Source organism: Sminthopsis crassicaudata, chromosome 4, assembly GCF_048593235.1.
Source record: "Sminthopsis crassicaudata isolate SCR6 chromosome 4, ASM4859323v1, whole genome shotgun sequence".
In the NCBI taxonomy this organism is placed as follows: domain Eukaryota; kingdom Metazoa; phylum Chordata; class Mammalia; order Dasyuromorphia; family Dasyuridae; genus Sminthopsis; species Sminthopsis crassicaudata.
The window spans coordinates 271718468-271734974 of record NC_133620.1 but is presented as its reverse complement, the minus strand read 5'-3'; the positions used below and the strand labels follow the sequence as shown (position 1 = coordinate 271734974).

The 16507-nt window shown below is 33.1% G+C and overlaps 1 protein-coding gene across 2 annotated transcripts in view; it reads right to left on the bottom strand.

Annotated features, from left to right (window-relative positions):
- Positions 1-16507, bottom strand: part of RCAN2 (regulator of calcineurin 2) — a 336436-nt gene that overhangs the window by 271350 nt on the left and 48579 nt on the right. For both annotated transcript variants that reach the window (XM_074310747.1, XM_074310746.1), the window contains exon 3: positions 5323-5549. In XM_074310747.1, the coding sequence (XP_074166848.1) occupies positions 5323-5549 (227 nt within the window). The remainder of the gene's footprint in view (positions 1-5322; positions 5550-16507) is intronic.

Here is a 16507-nt window from a genome sequence, read left to right as displayed (position 1 = left end):
CCAAACCATTTACCCTCTGCTGTCCCCTCTTCCACTTTGCAGTTCTGGAACCATAATCAAATTGACTCCTGGAAAAAATATATCAATCTACTCTCCATGACTCCATTCCCCAACTTTATAACTTTCCAAACTATCAGAATAGAAGCTCTTTGAGAGCGTTTTGACAGTCTTCGTGTTTTTTGTTTTGTTTTGTTTTAAATAATACTATTCCCAGTATTCAGCAGGATATTTAGCAGAATACATTTAGTAAATTATTTTTCAATTGGTCATTTATTCTGATACATATAAATATGAAACAAGAGGCCATTTCCTGTGTTTTTTTTTGTTTTTTTTACCTTTATCTGTAATCAATTCTAGTTTTGATCCTGTCTCTCAGACACATGCTGTCTGCCTGAGTGTAGTGTCAATCTGCATTGGTAAAGAAATTTTCCTTGTCTGGGAGTTAGGCCAATGAAATCACAATTCATTATCTATCCCATTTAACTATTTCTGTTCACACCTCTCACCTAAAACAAATGGGGTTGGGAAAATTCTCTATTAAGGTGAGTGAACATATGCTACCGATTTCAGTTTTATTAAAGCAATTACTAAACAAAAATGGCCATATCATTATTTAAAGCAAATGAGGGAAAGATGATTGCATTGATATTGTACTGATTTGGACAAATTAACAGACCCCAAGAACAATATCCTGAAAAATAGGAAGACAAAAATAGGTTCTACTTAAGCTGATTCTAGACACTCACATACCCAATCTGTACTGAACCTTCCCATCCCACCTGAGTCTTCTGACATTTCATGCCTCTGGAATAACTCCAATGCTGTTAAACATGTCACTGGTCATCAAAACCCATAGAAATGTATGCATATCCAATATGCCTCTACTGGCAATCATTAAGGCATTAGCTAGTCCTCCACACAGAGCAAGTATCTGCTTTTGTTATATTATATGAGAATTAATGAGCTTGTTCCTCTTCCCCAGACCACAAATAACTCTCCCAGAGCTCAAAATAATGATTGGAATTCCAGTCATTTGGTGGAATTTTATTGTTCTCTCCATTGAAGATCTTGTTCAAATGTAAGCATGCTACCTCCCTCATTTTATTTTTATTTTTTGCAAAGGCAGGGGACTATGAGTTTGGGGACATTGCCAGACTCAATTGATATGCTGATTCATTTTTACTGAAACCTAATTTTTCTTTCTTTCTTTCTCTTTTTTAGAAAATTCTTTGTTACAAAGGGTGGTGGCCTGACTGGGTAAGAAAGAGGGGATTTGGTGTTAGAATTAAAGTTAAAAAAAGATATCAGTAAAAAATATAAGAAAGGAAAGCAAATATAAACATTTTATGAGGATGGATATAACTATTAAAATAACCTGTCACCTTTTAGGAAGCAGTAACCATAAAAGTATACTTTAATGAAATGGGGAAGAAAGGAGAGGTGAGGGGAAGGGTCAGTAGGACTGGACATCGTGGAGTGATATTAAGAAAAAGGCATCTAAGAGCTCCAAAACATAATTCTTTCACAGATATGCTTCATTCATTTTTTTTCTAACAAATCTGTTACTCCTCTCTCAAATTGTTTATATATAATAAAATAAAAGCCAAGGTTCAGATGGCTGGTTTTAACCAGCTTTAATAGCTATGACTACCTGTTTACTATAAAAATCCTCTTGACTATGGGCTCTGAGTTACTTCTTCTGCACTGGTCACTACAGAGCTTTGTCTTCTTTATTACTTCACACTTGTCCAGTTTCTCAAGACCCTCTTCAATGGTTTTTGTGTTCCTCAAATTTCACTCCTAATTATTCATGTGGATAAATGGAAGGATCTTGTTTTCATCCCTAATGAAAATAAGGGAAAGTGAAGCAAGAGACTACCTCTAGAAAGGCAGTTAGGAACAGAGAGAAGATAAAAAGTCAGAGGTAATGGAAGTGGATTCTGCCTCTGCTACTCATTATATCCACACATGTAAGTCAATATCCCTCTCTGTACCTCAGTTTCCTCATCTGTAAAATAAGATTGTTTGATTTGATGCCTTTTAGGATGATATATATGTCAATGTGTCTACACATATATATGTATAATATGCAATTATTAGATATAATATGTAACAAACATATATCTAATTATAGTATATAACATAACATATATATTAATATCATATATATAATATATATATAGATATAGATAATATATATATTATCTATATAGATATAGATAATATATATATTATCTATATCTATATGTATATCTATATCTATATACATATATATATATATATATATATATATATATATATATATATATATATATATATATATATATATATATATATATATTGGAGGAGGAGGGACCATTCTGAAATTCTTCTAGTGTATAGAACTACCAATAGGGAAACACCCTACCAGCTAAAGGAAGCTAGGTAGCAAAGTTCAAATCTGTCCTCAGACACTTGCTAGCCATGTGACTCTGGGTAAGTTACTTAACCTTTGTGTCAGTTTTCTCCACTGTAAAAGGGGGGTAATATTGTTCGGAGTATCTCAAATGAGATATTTGCAAAAAAAAAAGTGCTTGGTAAAGTAAGTGACTCCTAGTAGATGCTACATAGAAAATGCTTACTCCCTTCCTTCTTCTTACTTGTGCAATTTTTCAACAATTCAGCAATTTACAGTCTTTGAGAGCTACCTGGGACAGAGCAAGTAAAAAGGTCAACAACCCATATATGTGACTTCAACCCAGGATTTCCTGGCTCCCAAACCAACTCTGTCTCTCCAGTATGGAGAATATTGGTTCTCCCTTTTCCTATTTTATTCTCTAATTTCCTCCAAATACCAATATTAAACTTTACTATCCAAAATATTAAAAGGATTCTGGGAAAACTCTTGTCAACTTCTTTAGGCATTATATTTGTATCATTGTTATCTGACTCAATTCAATTCAACAAATATTCATTAAGTTCCTATTATAGGCAAGATATTGCACTAGGTCCGGGGAATACACTCAGTTCTTGAGACCCTCAAAGAACATCTCATCTAATAGGAGATAGGGTATTTACACAGATACATAAATAGAAGGCAAACTGAGGAAGAAGAAAGTCTAACAACTGAAGGAAAGTGGACTCTGAAAAGACTTCCTACAGAAAATGGTATCCAGGGTGAACCTTAAAGAAAGTTAGGTAAGAAGGAAGGCTTGGAAAAGAGCTTGCTGCAAAGACATAAAGAGGGAAAACGCAATGTTGAGTTTAGGGAACAACTATCAATTAAGTAAAAACAGAGTAAAAGGTAAAAAATATGAAATAAGCCCCACCCATCTCAAATCAATAGGAGTCACACTGTGAGATTTAAGAATCAGGCCAAGAAGTTCATATTTTATGTGAATGGCAATAGAGAGCCACTGAAGAATGAACCATGAATGTCAGTCAGTACTGCTATAAAGTATTTAAGAAAATGAGAATTTGTTTCAATTTGATCAATAGATTAGAAAACATTTTGAGCATGATTCAGATTTCAAGTTTATTTAGGAGAATTTTCTTCAAAGAGAAACAAAGGGAGCATTCAGAAACAACACAACTTACAATATTTCACAAGTTGCAAACCTTCCTACAACCACTTTTACAAGCAAATTTCAGGTCTTTGACAATGTGAATTATTGTGGGGTTTTTTTGTATATGTCCTGATGCAGTAGTGGTTGGGTAGGATTGGTCCTCACTACTCTTACCTCCATATCCATCCAATTCTGCCATAATCTCCAGCCAAAAGCCTGGAGTTTCCACTTGACTAAATATATGCAACCTGGAACATTAGTCAAGCAGTACCTGGAAGCTATAGACCAAGCCACTATTTATTGCAGCATTATATGTTTTAACTATTTAACAAGTACAAAATTGTGCTGCCATTTTAATTAGGTTTCTATCTTTTTTTTTTAATGTGTAATGAAAATTTTGAGCATTGTACACTTAACCTCATTTCCCCTTTAAGTTCTATTGTTTTTATCACTCAATTTTACATTGTTGCTGTTTACTCATGTCCAACTCTTTATGACCCCATGGATTATAGCAAAGCTTCTTAAAATGGGGGTCACATCCTTATATGAGGTCACATAAATGAATGTGAGGATCATGAAATTAAGATTTATTATCAGTAAATGTTTGATTTGTACACTTATTTTATATACCTAAATGCCTAGAGTTAGATAAACATTTCTTGAGCAGAAAGGGGTTGCAAATGGAAAAAGTTTAAGAAGCTCTGATTTAGCACACAAATGCTATCCATGGAATTTTCTTGACAAAGATACTGGAGTGGTTTGCCATTTCCTTCTCCAAAGGATTAAGGAAAACAAGTTAACTTGCCCAGCTAGTAAGTGTATGGAGGCTGGATTTAAACTCAGACCTTCCTGATTCCAGGCCCAATGCTCTAACCACTGAATCATCTAATTGCTCCCAATTTTAAAATTCAGTGTTTTTTGAGAATGATTACATCAACAATATAGCATCTGACATGAATTCTGCTCCTACATGGATCATATTTCCCAAAGTTACTTTCAAGAAATATTTTGTGAAGGAGAAAATTCAGTTATAGGATTATAGATTATTTATTAGAGGTTTAGACTAGAAAGGCAACCTAGTCAAGCCAATTCTTTTTATAGATGAAAAAAGTGAATCTGAGAAAGAAGTTACTTGCTCAAAGTCATACAGCTAAATGATAGTAGAGCCAAGATTTGAATCGAGGTCTTCTGACTCAAAATCCAAAATTTTTTCCCACACCATGCTGCTAAGAATCAAGCTATAGCTTCAAATGCTGTCTCCAACATTTCCTTAACTGTATAACACCAAGCAAATAATATCGTCTCCTTGAATCTTATTTTCCTCATCTGCAAAATGGGACTAATAGTACTATTAGTTGAGAAATACTTTAGAAATATTAAAAGCTGACATAAAAGTGAGTTAGAGTTTTTGAACTGAAATACCAGGAAAGACTATTTCCTACTCTAAAAGGAATTTCTTTTAGTCTATGACCTTTAAAATATTTTGTTCTTCTTAGTTCATCCAGTATAGATGTGCTTTAATTGTCGATATTCTGGGGATACAACGTTGCTTAACCAAATATATTCCACAGTGCAGCAACTCATAGGCTTCTAGCACTTAACAGGTAATAAAAATAATCTTTTCATTTTCCTGTGTATATTCAGAAATGAACAATCTAAACATTTCACAAAGAACTTTCTTTGACACCAAGAAAAAACACACATATAAATTAGAACAAACAGTCCTCCAAAAATATCATGGCTCCATCAGGTCTTATAAATAAAAAAGGGCTTCTACCTTACTGGCTTCTCCTTCAAATACCGACTGGTGAACGTTGCAGGCAAATAGAGCATTTGGGAGGTCATTGAAGTCGGTTATTGCTTGGAAGGCCTCTTCTGTGAAACATCTCGTTATATCCCAATCTCTGTCTATGCAGTATAGTAAGAAAAGTCCTCCATCTTCCGAGAGATGACCATATTGTCCAGGATTTCTCATTCCAATGAAATAAGATTCTCCCCTCATTCCTGGTGAGAAAAAGACAAATGATTGTTGGAGCTTCACAAGTGAGCCATATAGTTGTGCATGTGGAAAACAGCCAATACAAGTCAAGGAAGAGTGAAAAAGGTAGCAATTAAGAAGACACTATTCATTTGTCTTCTCTAGACCTTCAAGTTTAAAGGGGGATGAAAAACTATCAGGGTGACTAAGAAGATATATCAGAAACTCAAAATCCAGAATCATCCCTTATCTGAGCTGGACTGAATCTTAATTTCTCAATCCAGTTGAAAACAGAAGAGTAGAAAAGAAGCTAGGCTCTGATATGATTTATTAGCTAATTAATAATAATAATAATAACCCCATTCCTTTTATGTACATATAATGTTTACTTTATAATATTTACTTACCTGAACAACAATTCAAAGAACATTAAAGAATAATGGGTAGGGGCAGTTAATTGACACAGTGGAGTCAGAAGGACCTTCAAATCTGGTCTCAGACACTTAACATTTCCTACCTGTGTGACTCTGGGCAAGTCACCTAACCCCAAATGCCTCAGCAAAATGATAAAAAATAATAGCTAAAAAGCAATTTTTCCCAGGACTATTTTTAATTTTAATATCATCAAACAAGATAGAATAATGTAACAAAAAAGTATTTTTGAATAAATGACTGAAAACAGCCATGGAAGAGGTCAAGAACAAAATTTTAAGAAGAAAGAAATGGAGGGAGTCATGATAGTACTATAGGGTTTGGCATTTGTTCTTAGTAAGTTCATTCTTAAGCAGCTGAGACTTAAAGATTAATGCATTTTTACAAAGAAACAATATTGCCAACATATCTTTTCACAAGGCAAAATATTAGCAGCTATTGAAAACCAAATTCACTATTCTTCATAAATAAGTGACAAATATGGTGCAGTGGACCTGAAATCAGGAAGACTCATCTTCCTGAGTTCAAATCTGGCCTCATGCATGTACTATCTGTGTGACTCTGGACCTCACTTAACCTTGTTTGTCTCATTTGTGTAATAAATCAGAGAAGGAAATGGCAAACTAGTCCAGTATATTTGCCAGGAGAACTCCACATGGAATCAAAAAGAGTGGAACAAGACTGAAAAATGAACTGAAGAAACAAAATGCCCCAAATATCTGTGATAATCCAAAAGATATTCCATACTAGATCTAGAGCATTATCAAAGATCAAACTATTATGCTTTATTACATTCATCACACAAAAATTCAAGAATTTTTAATGGATGTTACCTTACTAGACATTCTAAATTACAAAGGATATGGAATGAAAAGCTCTCAAAATGAATACCTAATAGAAGAAAATAAAAACATATGGGAATTGGGAAAAATGCTATAATCTTTGTCATTTTCACCAGCCCTACTTAGAGTTATCCATATGTTTCAGTAAATCTATAGAAAATAAGGGTAATGATGATAAGTATGATGGTGATGGTGGTGATGATAATGATAATGGTGGTGAAGATGATGATGATGGCAGTGAAGATGCTGCTGCTGACAATTTCACTTTCCATTTGCCAGCTCACTGCTTCAACACCACAGAACAAGATGTCCCTTCCAGGATAAACTCATCACTTCTAAACTTAGCACCATGCTGCTAGCTCCAACCTTATTGACACCACCTCCCTCAATGTCCTTCCCCTCCAATTGGAGGACAGGAGGGTCAGTGCCAAACTCTTCCTTATGTCTTTTTTTATAAAAGGCAGGGACTAAAACACTAGGAATTAGACTCCACTTTGCATCACCAGGGAGTTCCTTAGAATGATGAAATTACAGATCAATTCCTTATCTTGAGTTGTTCTTGTTCAGTCATTTTAATCATGTCCAACTCTTCCCTTCTAATCTTGTCTGCATTGATTTTGTTTGTATAAAACCTATTTAATTTCATATAATCAAAAAATCTATTTTATTCCGTACTCTAGTTTGCCCATAAATTCCTTCTTTTTCCACAAATTTTCTTGACAAAAATATTGGAATGATGTGTCTTAGCCAAGTACTCCCTGGTGTCCATTCTCTTTTCATGTTGTCTCTTTCTTTGGATTGTAAAGTCTTGAAGGCCAGAAACATTTTTTATTAATTTCATTTAATTCTTTTTATTAATTTTAATAATTCTTTTTATTAATTTTAATTTTTAGCACTTAGGTCAACGTCTGATACATCATAGGCACTTAACTAATATATGTGTATTAAATCAGATTGGATTGGATGATGATGAGATTGGGTTTCCCTATCTTATCCAGATTGGAAGTATAGCAGTCACTCACATTCTTGATCCTACTGCTGATCAGTACTAGAATTGTTCTCAGTTTCTAACCTGGGTTGGTTCATCTCTCATTGGGTAGTCTGAGATTTATTATAGTAACATCAAATCTAGTGCAAGCATCCTATTGGCTTTACTGAAGCTCAATAACAGAATTATATACGTTTCACAACCATAAACCCAGATCTTTGGGGATTTGTCCTCTTATTTTTCTTCTTTGGACCCATGCCTTGTCATTATTATTCAGTTTAATTAGTTTTGTGGTGATTATTCTTTCCATTTACATTATGGTGCAAAATGTGCATGTTAGCTTCCCTACTATTCTTATTCTATTAGTTCACATCACTTTTTTTTTTCTTCTGCTTCTCTGTATTTGTCAAGTTTAGTGTTTCTTAATTTATGGCAATATTCTATTACATGTACCTACCCTACTTTGGGTAGATCTGTAGGGATTTGTTTTCATTTTTTGCCCCATATTAGTCAATAAATATTTATTTTTATTGTTGTTATTTTTGTTTTTTAATATATTTTTATTTTTAAAATACATGCAAAGAAAGTTTTCAACATTCACCCTTGTAAAAAAAGCCTTGTGTTTCAATTTTTTCTCCCCACCTTCCTTCACTCCCACCCCTAGATGGCAAGTAATCAAACATATGTTAAACACATACAATTCTTCTATATGTATTTCCATATTTGTAAAGCTGCACAAGAAAAATCAGATCAAAAGGAAAAAATAGAAGAAAACAAAAAGCAAGCAAACAACAATGAATAAGGAGAAAAAACTACATTGTGATCCATATTAAGCCCTGACAGTTCTCTGTCTGAATGCAGATAGTTCTCTCCGTCACATCTCTTGGAATTGGCCAGAATTACTTCATTGTTTGAAAAGAGCTGCATCTATCAGAATTGATCATCACATAATCTTATTGTTCTATACATTTTTCTCTTGGTTCTACTCACATAATTTAGCATCAGTTCATATAAGCTTCTTCAGGCTTCTCGGAACCTATCTTGCTGATCATTTCTTGTAGAATAATAATATTCCATAACATTCATATACCAAAACTTATTCAGCCATTTCCCCAAATGATAGGCATCTACTCAATTTCCAATTCCTTGACACTACAAAAAGGGGGCTTACAAATATTTTTGGACACATAAGTCCCTTTTTCTTTTTTGATGATCTCTTTCGGATACAGGCCCAGTAGAGATACTGTTGGGTTAAAGGATATGCATAGTTTGATAGTCCTTTGGACATAGTTCCAAAATGCTCTCCAGAATGGTTGAAACAGTTCACAACTCCATCAACAATGTACTAGTGTTTCAGTTTTCCTGCATCCCCTCCAGTATTCATCATTATCTTTTCCTGTCATCTTAGGCCATCTGACAAGTATGTAGTGGTAACCTCAGAGGTTTTTAAAAATTTACATTGCTCTGATCAATAGTGATTTAGAGCATTTTTCATAAGACTAGAAATAGTTTTAATTTCTTTCTCTGAAAATGGTCTGTTCATATCCTTTGATCACTTATCAATTGGAGAATGGCTTGCATTCTTATAAATTTAAATCAATTTTCTATATATTTTAGAAAAGAGGCATTTATCAGAACTCTTAGATGTAAAGGTATTTTCCCAGTTTTCTGCTTCCCTTCTAATCTTGTCTGCATTGATTTTGTTTGTATAAAACCTATTTAATTTCATATAATCAAAAATTATCCTTTTTATACTATACTCTAGTTTGGCCATAAATTCCTTCTTTTTCCACAAATCTGAGTGGTAGACTAACTTTTGTTCTTCTAATTTTCTTAAATCTAAATCATAAACCCATTGTGACCTTATCTTGGTATAGAGTGTTATGTGTTGGTGAATGCCTAGTGTCTGTCATACTATTCTCTAATTTTCCCAGTAATTTTTGCCAAACAGAGATTTTTTTATTTCAGAAGCTAAGATCTTTGAATTTTTCAAACATTAGATTACTATAGTCATTGACTATTGTGTCTTGTGAACCTAACCTATTCCACTGATCAACTACTCTTTCTTAGATAGTACCAGATGGTTTTGATGACTACTGCTTTATAATATAGTTTTAGATCTTATATAGCCAAGCCACCTTCATTTGCATTAAAAAAATTAATTCCATTGAAATTCTTGACCTTTTGAATTCCTGACCAGATGGATTTTGTTATTATTCTTTCTAGTTCTGCAAAGTAGTTTTTTGGGAGTTTGATTAGGATGGCATTAAATTAGTGGATTAATTAAATGACAATTAAATTGTCATTTATATTATATTATCTCAGTCTATCCATGAGCACTTTGATAGGTTTTGAATTGTTTAGGTCTGATTTTACTCTGGTAGAAAGTGTTTTGTAATCGTGTTCATATAATTCCTGATTTTCTCTTGACAGAAAGACTTCCAAATATTTTATATTATCTGTAGTTATATTAAATAAAATTTCCATTTGTATCTCTTGCTGCTGGACTTTGTTGATAACATTTAGAAATGCTGATGATTTATGTGTATTTATTTTGTATCCTACAAAATTGCTAAAGTTGTTAATTGTTTCTAGTAGTTTTTAGTTTATTCTCTAGGAATTTCTAAGTATACCATTATACCATCTGCAAAGAGTGATAATTTGGTTTCCTCATTACCTACTCTAATTCCTTTAATTTCTTTTTCTTTTCTTATTGCCAAAGCCAACATTTCCAATACACTATTAAATAGTAATGGTGATGGTGAGCAAACCTGTTTCACTCCTGATCTTATTGGGAAGGGTTCTAATTTGTCCCCATTATATATGATGCTTACTGATGGTTTTAGAGTTGATTGATCATTTTAAGGAAAACTTCATTTATTTCCATGCTTTCTACAGTTTTTTAATAGGAATGGCTGTTGGATTTTGTCAAATGCTTTTTCTGCATATACTGAGATAATTATATGATTTGTTAATTTGATTATAGTAAATTATGCTGATAATTTTTCTAATATTGAACCAGCTCTGCATCCACGGTATAAATTTCACTACATTGTGGTGCATTATCTTGGTAATAACTTGCTGTAATCTCTTTGCTAATATTTTATTTAAATTTTTTGCATCAGTATTCATTAAGGAAATTGGTCCATAATTTTTTCTCTGTTTTGGCCCTACCTGATTTAGGTATCAGCACCATTTCTGTGTCATAAAAAAACTTTTGTAGGACTCCTTTATCTATTTTTCCAAATAGTTTGCATAGCATTGGAATTAATTGTTCTTTAAATGTTTGATAGGATTTACTTGTAAATACATCTGACCTTGGAGATTTTTTTCTTAGGGAATTAATTGATAGCTTGTTTTATTTCTTTCTGTAAAACGAGACTATTTAAGTAATTTATTTCCTTCTCAGTTAATCTGGGCAATCTATATATTTGTAAGTATTCATCCATTTCACTTACATTATCAGATTTATTGACATACAAAGTAGGTCCTAATTATTGCTACAATTTCCTCTTCATTGGTGGACAGTTAACCCTTTTCATTTTTGATATTAGCAATTTGATTTTCTTATTTCATTTTCCCTAATCAAAATAACTAGATCTTCATCTATTTTGTTGGGTTTTTTTCCATAAAACCAACACTTAGTTTTGTTTATTAGTTCAACAATTTTCTTACTTTAAATTTTATTAATTTCCATTTTAATTTTCAGTATTTCAAATTTGGTATTTAATTAGGGCTTTTAAATTTATTCTTTTTCTAGTCTTTTAAATTGCATGTCCAATTCATTGAACTCCTCTTTCTCTCTTTTATTCAAGTAAGCATCTAGAGATATAAAATTTCCCATAAGAACTGCTTTGGCTGCCTCCCATAAATTTTGGTATTTTGTCTCATTATTGTCATTCTTTTGGATAAAATTATCAATTGTTCCTATGATATGTTGTTTTACCTGTTTGTTCTTTAGGATTATATTATTTAGTGTCCAATTAATTTTTGGTCTATTTTTCCCTGGCCCCTTATTATATGTAATTTTTATTGTATTATAATCTTAAAAAGATGCATTTTTATTCCTGCCTTTTTTTTGCATTTGATTTTGAGAGTTTTATGCCCTAATACATGGTCAATTCTGTGTAGGTTCCATGTACCACCAAGAAAAATGTATATTCCTTTCTGTTCCCATTCAGTTTTCTCCAAAGCTCTATCATACCTAACTTTTCTAAAATTCTACTTACCTTCTTAACTTTTTTCTTGTTTGTTATGAGTTTTGATTTATCTAGTTCTGACAGAGTGAAGCTGTTATCCCCCCCTAGTATAGTTTTGCTATCTCTTTTTGCAGCTCTCTTAACTTTTCCTCTAGGAACTTGGAAGATATACCACTTGGTGTATGTATATTTAGTATCAATATTATTTCATTATCTATGGTATCCATTAGCAAGATGTAGTTTCCTTTCTTATTTCTTTTAATTAGATCTATTTTTTGTTTTGCTTTGTTTTCTTTTTTTTTCTTCAGCTGAAACATAATAGATTTTGCTCCAGTCATTTACCTTTACTCCATATGTATCACTTTGCTTTAAATGTATTTCTTGTAAACAACATATTGTAGGATTCTGGATTTTAATCCAGTCTGCTACCTGCTTCATCTGAATTCATTCCATTCACATTCACAGTTTAAATTGCTCTGTTTTTCCCACTATCTTATTTCCCCCCAAGTTATTCTTTTCTTTTTTTTTTGTCCTTCTTCCCTTCTCCCCAGGGTTTTGCTTCTGACCACCATTTTCCTCAGTCTCCCTTTTTTTACAGTTCCTCCCCCTTTCTATCCCCTTCTACTTCTGTTCTTCTTTCTCTTACCTCCCTCGTTCTTTTCCCCTTTTTCTTTCTACTTCCCTATAGGATGATACAAGTTTTGATACTGAGCTAAATATGTCTTATTTCTTTCTTTGAGCCAAATCCAATGAGAGTAAGGTTCATAAAATGCTCACCCCTCCCCCATCCCTTCTTGAACTTTTAAATGAGTTATTTTTTTTTTTCATTTCACAAATTCTGTTTTTCAAAGAGTTGTTTTCTTTTTCCATTTCATCAAAATTATTTTTAAGCAGTGATTTTTTTTCAGACAAAATCTATGTTTCCTTTTCCTGAACTCTCATTTCCTTTCCCTATTTTTCTTCTAATCTCTTTCAAGATCCTTTTTGAATTCTTCCAAGAGAGCCTTTTGAAATGGAGACTAACTTATTTCATCCTTGCAGGGTTCATCTGTAGACTCTAAGTTGTGGAAACTTGCATTGGTAGAGGACATTTTCTCTATAGCAGTGAAATTATAGCTCTGATCCTTAGCCCTATTTTTTGTTGTTGCTCAGTCATTTCAGTTGTGTGTGACTCTTTGTGACCTCATTCATTCATGGTTGTCTTGGTAAAAATACTAGAATGATTTGTCAATTCCTTCTCCAGCTCATTTTACACATAAGGAAACTCAGGCAAACAGGGTTAAATGATTTACCCAGTCAGCTAGTAAATTTCAGAAGCCAGATTTGAAATCATGAAGTCTTTCTGACTTCAAGCCTGGCATTCTATCCACTACACCTCCTACCTTTAATTATGATTATTATCACTATTATTATTGCTATTACTATTATTATATACCTAGCCATTAGTATATTGATATTTCTTTCTAAAAATTCTAATAAAAATCTTATAATATCAAGAGTTGCTCATAAATGGATGAAAGGAAAACATTATTTCATAACAAAGATGTATGAAACACTTATGATCATCTGCCAGCATGAAACAGAAGTATCAAGGACCAATTTTAAAGTTTTAAAAATTGCATAATGCCTTTAATTAAAATATTTTTCAAAAATAATTAACATCTGATCCCCCAAATGCTCCCAGATATGTTTTGATATAATGTTTTCATTTTTCTCTTTCTTCTCAGAAAAATATATCCATTGCTGCACAAATTAATTTAATAGACTAACTTATGCCCCACTCATGACTCACTTTAATCTACTCAAATAACTTGAACTTCAGATCTAAATTGCAACAATGTGATTATCTTCATAGGACATTATTTTAAGCCTATTACATTCAGTAAAGATTTAAAAGGTGAATAAATCCTTTGCAAGTGACCTGTTATGCTGATTTGGAGAAATATGTCAGGATTTAGGTCAATGAGCCAAGAATAAAGAATCCTGTCTGTATCATTTATTAGCTGCCATTGGGAAAGTCATTTACCATCGTCTCTTCTTTATTTTTAAAGTGAATGGGGGAGAAGGGGTAGATTAAATGGCCTCTAACACAGCTTCCAGCTCTAACTCCTATGATTCAGTCAAGAGAAGAAAATTATAGTACTAAAAAAACACACTCTAAAAAATAAACAAAAAACCCAAAAGCAATAAAGCAAAAATTGTGAAAATGTGAACTTGAAATTATAAGTAAAAATTAAAATGCTGAGGGGGTGGTGGTGGAGAGGGAAGATGTAGTTTAAACATAAGAAAGGGGTTTTTAAGCAATTAAAGCTGTTGGAGAATAGAATGAAGTAATGGTGATACAGTGAATTCCTTATCACTTGAAGCATCCCAGTATAGGCTGGATCATCAAAATTTGTTTTATACGAGATCCTTAGCTCATAACCTTAGATCATAACCAGAATTAAAATTCATTTCCTTTAAACTTTTAGTACAGTGGGGGAATTCATTAGTCCATCATTTCTTCCTTTCTCCCTCTTCTTCCCCTTCTTCCTTTTTCTACTCTTCCTTTTCCCTCTTTTCCTCTATCTCCCTCTCTCTCCCCTTTTCTTTCTTCCTTTCTCTTTCTTTTTTCCTCCCCTTTCTCTCTCTTCCTTCTTCTCTCCTTTCCCTTCATTTCTCTCCTTTTCTCTGTCTGTCTTGGTTTTTGTCTCTCTGTATCTATCTCTCTTTCCCTTTTCTCCCTCCCTTTTTTCTTCCTTCCTTTCTCTTTCCTTCCTCCATCTTTCTTCTCTTTTTCTTCTCTCTTTTGTTTCTCTGTATCTATCTCTCTTCCCCTTTTCTTCCTCCCTTCTTTTTTCTTCCTTCCTTTCTCTTTCCTTCCTCCATCTTTCTTCTCTTTTTCCTCTCTCTTCTTTCCCTCCTCCATCTCTTATTTTCTCACTTCCTGATAAAAATGAGGAGTGAAATACTTTCCAGGAATAGGGAACAGCTGTGTAAATACTCCTAGGCAAGAGAGGGTACTGAGTCAAGGGAATGTTTAGTTATTTAATTTGATTCTAACCTAGAACAGTGATGCAAAGTCAAATAGAAACAGGGACTGTTAAACTATGAGTAACAGTTCCTGTGGGCTCATATTGGCTTAGAAAAACACAATAGCATTATCTGTTTTATATTGTAATTTTTTATTTCATTAAATATTTTCCAATTACATTTAATGTAGTTGAGCCATACTCAGGAGTGATGCAGGCTAGGCCATATTTTGACATTCTAATCTAGAGAAATAAATTTAAGAAAGTGGGTGGAAGCCAGATTATTGAGGGTTTAGAGGCCAGGCTAGAGTCTGACTATATTTTATCCTCTCAACATTGGTCAGAAACTGAAGGATTTTGAACAGGACAATGATATGGCCAGACTGATGCATTAAGAAATTTATTTTGGCAGCTATGTGGAAGATGGTTTGGAGAAGAGATAAAGTAGGGGAGAACAAATAGAAGGTTATTAACAGAAGGTTAGGTGAGAACCTGTATCAAGATATTAATTGTATAGACTGGGAGTGGTAATAAACTAGATATTGCAATAATAATAATAGCAAGAATATTTCTCTTATTTAGATAGAATCCTAGAGTTAGCAAAACATTAGAAGTCATCTAGGTCAGCCCCTTTATTTTATAGATTAAGGCAAAACTGAAACATAAAGAAGTTAGGAATCTTTGACAAAGTCACGGAGTAAGTGACAGATTAAAATTGAACCCACTTCCTCTGGCTCCTAAGCCAGCACTTCTTAAAATTTTTTTCTAAAGCTTTTTATTTTCAAAACATATGCACGGTTAAATTGACAACATTGATCCTTGCATAGCCTTCCCCCCACCCCTCCCCTAGGTGGCAAGCAATTCAATATACGTTAAATCCAATATGTATAAATATAGTTATACAATTCTCTGGCAGCACAAGAGAAATTAGATCAAAAAAAGAAAATAAATGAATATGAAAACAAAATACAAGCAAACAACAACAAAAAGAGCAAATATTATGTTGTGGTCTACATTCAGTCCCTACAATCCTCTCTTTGGGTGTAGATGGCTCTCTTCATCACAAAATCATTAGAACTGGCATCAATCATCTCACTGTTGGAAAGAATCATGTTCATCAGAACTGACTGTCATGTAATATTGATGTGGTTATATACAATGATCTGGTTCTGCTCATTTCATTCAGCATCAGTTCATGTAAGTCTCTCTGTATTCATCCTGCTGGTCGTTTCTTACAGAACAATAATATTCCATAACATTCACATACCACAATTTATTCAGCCATTCTCCAATTGATGGACATCCACTCAGTTTCCAGTTTCTTGCCAGCATGAAAAGGGCTGCCACAAACATTTTTGTACATGTCTAACTTTACCATAGTACCTTTAAACCACTAAATCCCTCTGCCATTCATTATCCCCATTTGCAAACTAGAGAGTGACAGCTTCTCTATCAAAATGAGGTTGTTTCAGAATCAGAAGAAGAGTTTATAATAAAATCACTTATTTAAAA